The sequence below is a fragment of the Colobus angolensis genome, unplaced genomic scaffold (genome assembly GCF_000951035.1).
Source record: "Colobus angolensis palliatus isolate OR3802 unplaced genomic scaffold, Cang.pa_1.0 Scaffold141, whole genome shotgun sequence".
In the NCBI taxonomy this organism is placed as follows: domain Eukaryota; kingdom Metazoa; phylum Chordata; class Mammalia; order Primates; family Cercopithecidae; genus Colobus; species Colobus angolensis.
Genome location: NW_012114500.1, coordinates 859,057 through 866,368, shown reverse-complemented (window position 1 = coordinate 866,368; position 7,312 = coordinate 859,057). Strand labels below are relative to the sequence as shown.

Below are 7,312 nucleotides of genomic sequence, written 5' to 3'. Positions count from 1 at the left end.
AAATGAAGCCAAGAAAATCACTACAGGCCCTGCAAACATAAAGGAATACTAAAAAAAAAAGCAACTCTACAAACGTAAATTTGACAATTTAGATGAAACTGACTAATTCCTCAAAAAACAAACTACCATAATTCACCCAATATGAAATGGAGTATTTATCTATTAAGGAAATTGAATTCATAATTTTAAAAAGAAATCCCCAGGCCCAGATAATTTCACTGGAGAATTCTACCAAGCATTTTAAGAATTCACACCAGTTCTCACAATCTCTTCCAGAAAACAGAGAAGAACAATTCCCAATTCATTTCATGAAGCCGGTATTATCCTGACACAAAACCCAGACAAAACAGTACAAAAAAAGAAAACTACAAACCAATGTTACTTACGAATATGGACATAAAAATTTTTAACAGAGTTCAGCAATATATAAAAAGAATTACACACCATGACCAAATGGGGTTTATTCCAGGGACATAAGGCTCCTTTGATATACAAAAAACAATTGACATAATCCACCATATTAACAGTCTAAAGAAGAAAATCATGTGATCTTATCAATCAATGCCGAAAAAATATTTGACAAGTCTCAACACCCATTCATGATAAGAACTCTCAAAAACATAGAAATAGAGGGGAACTGCCTCAACTTGATACAGAACATCTATAGAAAACCTCAATTAACATACTTAATCCAGGTGAATGCCTGTATGCTTTCCTTCCAAGACTGGGAGCACGACAAGGATGTCTGCTCTTGTCACTCTTATTCATTACAGTGCTGGAAGTTTTAGCCTGTCCAACAAGGGAAGAAAAGGAAACACAAGGTATATAGATGAGAAAGAAAATAAAACTGTCCTATTTGTGGTTAAAAAAGCAATCCCCAAGAATTTGCACATACATACACACACAAGCCCCCACACAAAACTCCTAGGTTTCAGGATACAAAATAAACATAGAAAAATCAACTGTGGCCAGCCAGGGTGACTCACACCTGTAATCCCAGCACTTTGGGAGGCCGAGGTGGGAGGATCACCTGAGGTCAGGAGTTTGAGACCAGCCTAGCCAACATAGTGAAACCCCATCTCTACTAAAAATACAAAAAATTAGCTGGGCGTGGTGGCACACGCCTGTAATCCCAGCTACTTGGGAGGCTGAGGAGGGAGAATCACTTCAACCCAGGAGGCGGAGGTTGCAGTAAGCCAAGATCGCGCCATTGCACTCCAGCTTGGGCAACAAGAGCAAAACTCCATCTCAAAAAAAAAAAAAAAGAAAGAAAAAGAAAGATCAACTGTATTTCCACATACTAGCAATGAACATATGGACATAAATACCATTTATAATTGCTAAAAAGAAAAAAGTACTTAGGTGTAAATTTAACAAAAAAGGACTTGCATCCAGAAAACTATGCAATGCTGATGAAATAAATCAAAGAAGATCTAAATAAATGAAAAGACCTATCATGTTTATGGATTAGAAGACTCAACAATAGTAAAGTTGTCAATTCTCCCCAAATCGATATAGAAGATTAACATACTTCCTATTAAAATCCCAGAAACATTATCTGTAGATTTAGACAGGCTTACTCTAAAATTTATATGAAAAGGAGAAGAAAGTGGAATTGCTCAGAATATTTTGTTAAAGAAGGAGAAAGTGGAAGGAATCACTCTTCCAACGTTAAGGCTCACTATATGGGTTCAGTAATCAAGAGAGGGTGGTACTGAAGGAAGGAGACACATAGGTCAATGGAACAGAACAGAGAACAAAGAAATAGATCAACATAAATATATCCAAATGATTTTTGATACTGCTATAGAAACAATTCAGTAGAGAAATTGAATTTTCAACAAAAATGGTACTGAAGCAACTGGGCATGCATAGGCCAAAAAAAAGAAGCTTGACCTAAGTCTCACACATTATGAAATAAACAAAAAACCTCAAAATCCATCACAGACTTAAATATGAATGTAAAACTATAAACTTTTTAGAAAAAAAATATGAGAAATCATCGAGTCTAGGGATAAACTAAGAGTCTTAGACAATATCAAAAAGAAAAAAGTGATAAAAGGGATTTCATCAAAATTTAAAACTTTTATTCTCTAAAAGATCCTATTAAGAGGATGAAAAGACAAGTTATAGACTGAAAAAAAACTTGAAAAACATTTATCAGACAAAAGACTAGTATCTAGAATATACAAAGATAGACCTTAGTCATCAAGAAAAAGCAAATTAAAACTCTAAAGCAAGTTACCACTTTAAAAAATCTAATGGCTTAAATTTAAGAGACTGACAAACCATTGCTGATGAGAACATAAACAGGCCTATCTACTTTGGAAAACTGTTTAATAATTCTAACACTGAATGCACACATACCCAACTGTTCCACTCACAGGTATATCTCTAACAGATAGGTGTACCACAAGATATGAAATAGCTATTGAAGCTGAATCACTTTTCGTATATTTATTGGCCATGTGTACATTCTCTCCTATGAAGTATCTTTTCATGTTTCTTACACATTTTTTATCAGATTGTCTTTTTATTGTTAATTTGTAGGATTCTAAGTATTCTGGGTACTAGTAAGGTGCCCATTATTATGTGATGCAAATATTCTCCTACTCTTTTGGTTTTCATTTTCACTCTCTTAACAGTGTCTTTGATGAAGAGAATTTTACAATTTCAACTCAGTTATAGGCAATGCTTTCTGTGTACCACTTAAGACATCTTCGTTAACTTCAAAGTATGAATATTATTTTATGCTATCTTCCAGAAGCTTTACTGATTTTTCTGTCACATTTAGATCAACAACTCATCAGGAATTCCTTTAAAAAAATAGGCTGTGAGATAGGAGCCAAGGTTCTTTTTTTCCCCATATGCATATCCAGTTGACCCAGCAGAATTTACTAAAAAGACCTTTTCCTGTTGCTCTATCATGTCACCTTTATCATAAATCAAGTGTCTGTATATGTCTGAATTTGTTTCTGCACTTTATATTCTATTCTATTGGTTAATTTCTCTGTTTTGACACCAATACCTCAACATCATAATTGCTGCAGTTTTAAAATGAATCCATGTCTGGGAGTGTAAACCCTCCAGCTTTGATCTTATTCAAGATAATCTTTATATTTTCATTTATTTATAACTTCTTTAATTTCTCTCAATAAAAAAATTTCTTTGGTTTTCTGTGTAGAGATATTGCACATCTCTAACCTGAAGTTACTGGATACACTGTAAATGGTATAATTTTTTAGGTTTTATTTCTAATTGTTTAAGGCTAGTATATGGAATTACAACTGATTGTGCTCCTGTGTAACCACAACCCAAGATACAGAACATTTCCAACACTCTAGAAAGTTCCATCATGCTTTTTTTGGGGGTCAGTTTTCCCTGACACACCTCAGAAGCAATTGCTTTCTGATTTCTATCGCCACAGAATGGTTTTGCTTGTTCTTGGGCTTTATCTATACAGCATGTACTATTTTATGTCTGGCTTTTCTTCCCCTCTTACAATAATATGATATTCATCTATGTTGAGTATATCAGTAATTCATTCTTTTTCATTGCTGGTTAGTATTTCATTTTATGAACATATTATGATATATTCACTTATAAATTGTTGATGGACATTTGGATGATTTCTAATTTTGGGCTATTATGAATAAAGCAACTGTGAATATTCTTGTACAAGTCTTTTTGTGGACAAATGTTTTCATTTCCCTTATTTAAATACCTAGGAATGAAATCATTGGGTCATAGGGTTAAATATAGATTAACATTATGAGAAACTGCCAAATAATTATACACCAATTGGTTAACACATGAGAGTTCCAGTTGCTCCATATCTTTGCCAGCATTTTGTAGTAAAACTTCTTTTTTGTTTGTCATTTTGGTTGACATAAAAAAGTATCTCATTGTGGTTTCAATTTCTATTTCCCTGATGGCTAATGATGTTGGACATCTTTTCATATACATATATTACCTTTTGTGAGATATCTGGTCAAGGCTTTTGCCCATTAAAAAATTAACTTTTAAAATTGCTTCTTTATAGTTTTATTACACGTGTACAAGTCTTTTGTCAGATACGTATACTGTGTGCCTTTTAATTAGCCATATTTTAAAATTGTGCTAAAATTTTTGAAAATTGACTTTGTATCCTGCAATCTTACAGGATTTCTAAGTTTTTGGGTCTTTTTAATTGCATTGGTTAAGATTTCCAGTATAATATTAGAAGTAGTGAGAGTAGACACCCTTGTTTTGTTCCTGATCTTACAGGAAAAGCATCACCATTAAATATAATTTTATATAATTTTAGCTGTAGAGTTTTCATAGATTATTTTTATCTGAATGAGGAAATTTCCTTCTATTTCTAGTTTATTGAAAGTTTATATTAAAAATGGGTACTAAACTTTGTCAAATTTTTGTACATCTATTGAGATAATCACATAATTTTTCTACTTTTTGTGTTAATGTGGTGAATTATATTGATTTTCTAATACTGAACCACGATGGTCATGATGTACTATCTTTTTTATATAGCTGGATTTGATATGCAGTGTTTCTTTAGGAACTCTGTGCTTATGATCATGAGGAATATTCACCATCTGTATATCATTTTGGAAGAATTTCTGTTCAAATCATTTACCTATTTTATATTAAGTTGCTTTCTTGAGTTTTGAGAGTTCTCTATATGCAGCTTAAGTATCTATAAATTTAAAAATCTTTCTTCAGCCTAGAGTGCCTTTGCCTCATAACTCTAATTTCTTCTCTTACTATTTTGAGATATGGCAGAGAGAAAGAGTATAATAGGGAGGTTGGAGGGAGTACGCAGCCATGAAACATGAGGGCTGTGTTATCTGACACCCTGAGAAAGCTAGGTGACCCTGATCGCTAGAATTCTCGGCTATATCTCCTCCCCTTGCGAACTGTACTTAGCAGAATGTCTGGGGCAATAGGTACAGAGATACCTATTAAATGACAAGCAATAATTTTAAGATATTGATTAAATGGTTTAAAGACCTAGACTTAGGAGTATTTGGTTTTTTAACCCTAAGACCATTTCTTCAACTTCAGTAATTAATATAATGAAAACCTGGCAGATACATGGCACAAAGCTCCAGGCTACAGGCACACAAAATGCAAAACAGAGAAATAGAGGAAGACAATGGCTGAGAATCTGATCAAGAATAAAGCTCCAAAATAACAGAATTATTTTATATGTACCTCACAGGTAAAAACAGATAAATCCCTGTCTTTGTAATGATCCTGTCCTTGCACATTTTTCTAATGCATTCATTATACTTCTGCATCATTCTTTTAAGCTAAAGTATAACCGCTCATTTTTCAGCACTTCTTAATCAGTTATTACTTCTAGGATTGGCAACTAAAGTAATTCATTCCTCAGCAGGCTCAAATCCTCTTATTCATTTCAGATGCTAAGAGTTTACTTATGGCATCTGCCTATGAAATTCAAGATCATTTCTTCATGAATTCACACATGATCATGATCATTAAAACTGGAAAGGAATAATTACATTTAAATTGGAAATAACTAATTATATGGAAAAGAATGCTATTCAAAAGAGAGCCATTAGCCTGGCATAGTGGTTCACACCCATAATCCCTGCACCTTGGGAAGTCAACGTGGGAGGATTGCTTGAGCCCAGGAGTTCAAAACCAGCCTGGGCAACATAGTGAGACCCGCGTCTCTACAAAAAATAAAAAATTAAAATTAAAATAAAATAGGGTCAACCCAGCACAAAAAGAAAAAAAAAATGAAGTTTCAGTAAAAGATATCACTAATGAATAGTATTTCAGAGCTGGACCTAGATCTACCAGTACTAACTTCATCTTCTCATTTTATTAATGAGTACATTGAGATACGTTCTAACATTCTAAGAAGAAAGGATTGTGTCCTACAGTTTAAATCTCTCTATCTCTTGGGCTGAGGCTGGACAAAAAGTTAATGAATGAATGGCTATGGGAATAGATGAATGAGTGAATAAATAAATATTCTTCTAAATAATGGTCATAAAGCTAGTTAGTGGCAGAGTCAGAAATAAAACCCAGTTCTCCTCCTTTTTTCTTCTGTGGTAACTTCTTGGGTAAATTCATAAGTTGTAGCTACATTAGCAGTTTAGTTAGCTGTCAGGAGAACAGCAATCTTACCAAAATCACTGAGTGACCTTAATTGTGTTTTTCTTTTTCCCATTATGCTTTAAGACATGCAAACAAAAGAAAAGAATGAAAAGTGCCAAGTGGGATGTCATAAGAAAATTGCACTGTAGCCAGATCACACATAGAAAATGACAGAAAAAGGGTAGGCAGAGATGGCTCTGTGATTTTCTTCTCACTCTCACCTGATCTAAGAGATATAAAAGGTACAAAGTTAGAATGCATTAGCTGTCAAATCAACAATATTCTATTAGAGGCACACACTTCTCTTAACAATGGAGCCATTTTATAACCACAGGCTGACATGGTCCACAACCAGGGGAACAAGAGGTAGAAAAGATCAAGGACAGGATATAATGTGATAATGGGGACAATATACTTACTCCTCCAGAAAGTGCTGTTGGGGTCCTATAATAGAACCTGGCCGGCATATTCTAATCCAAGCAATTATTTCAGCGTGTGTAAACCTGTAGTGTTTCATTACATAACAGGCTATCAATGTCCCTGTTCTTCCAAGACCAGCTGTAAGAGAAGGAAACAGAATAAGAAATATAAAGTCTAGCAAATGCTCCCACAAAAACACTGAAATCAAACCTTGCCCAGAAACTGCTCTGCATTCAAGTGTGACGACGATATTATCAACAGCTACTAAACATAACTGCTATCATGTAAAACTCATTTTTTCTTTAAACAATGGAAAGGGCAAAATGAAGCTGCCATACATTTGGGGGCAAGAAGGTGATGTGATAAAAAGCAAATGGGTCTGGCAGCAGCATTACTGGCTGGATTGGAAAAGCCAGAGATGAAAGCAAGAGAGATGAGATGGAAGGCAGGGGCAGGGAAGCAAGGATGGCTGAAGGAGGTTGGGATGAGGATGGAAAGGGATGAGGCCGAGCAAATGCAATAAAGAGGAAAAGATGAATTAGAAACCCATTAGGACTGGGTCACAGGGAAAGTTACAGGTAAGTGACATTTCTGACCTAGAAAACTGGTACAATGTTGACTTCATCCATGAAAACATTTAATTAGAAAAAGAAATAAGGAAAAAAAATGTGTGTTATGTGCGTGTGTGTGTGTGTGTAAAACAAAACAAAGTAGGGGAACGTTGATAGTTTCATTTTTTACATGTTCAAGAATCTTTTGCTTT

General features: G+C 34.3%; 1 protein-coding gene across 3 annotated transcripts in view; it reads right to left on the bottom strand.

Annotated features, from left to right (window-relative positions):
- CDC14A (cell division cycle 14A) overlaps window positions 1–7,312 on the bottom strand; it is a 183,025-nt gene that overhangs the window by 51,763 nt on the left and 123,950 nt on the right. For all 3 annotated transcript variants that reach the window (XM_011935181.1, XM_011935180.1, XM_011935179.1), the window contains exon 10: window positions 6,549–6,687. In XM_011935181.1, coding sequence (XP_011790571.1) covers window positions 6,549–6,687 — 139 coding nt within the window. The remainder of the gene's footprint in view (window positions 1–6,548; window positions 6,688–7,312) is intronic.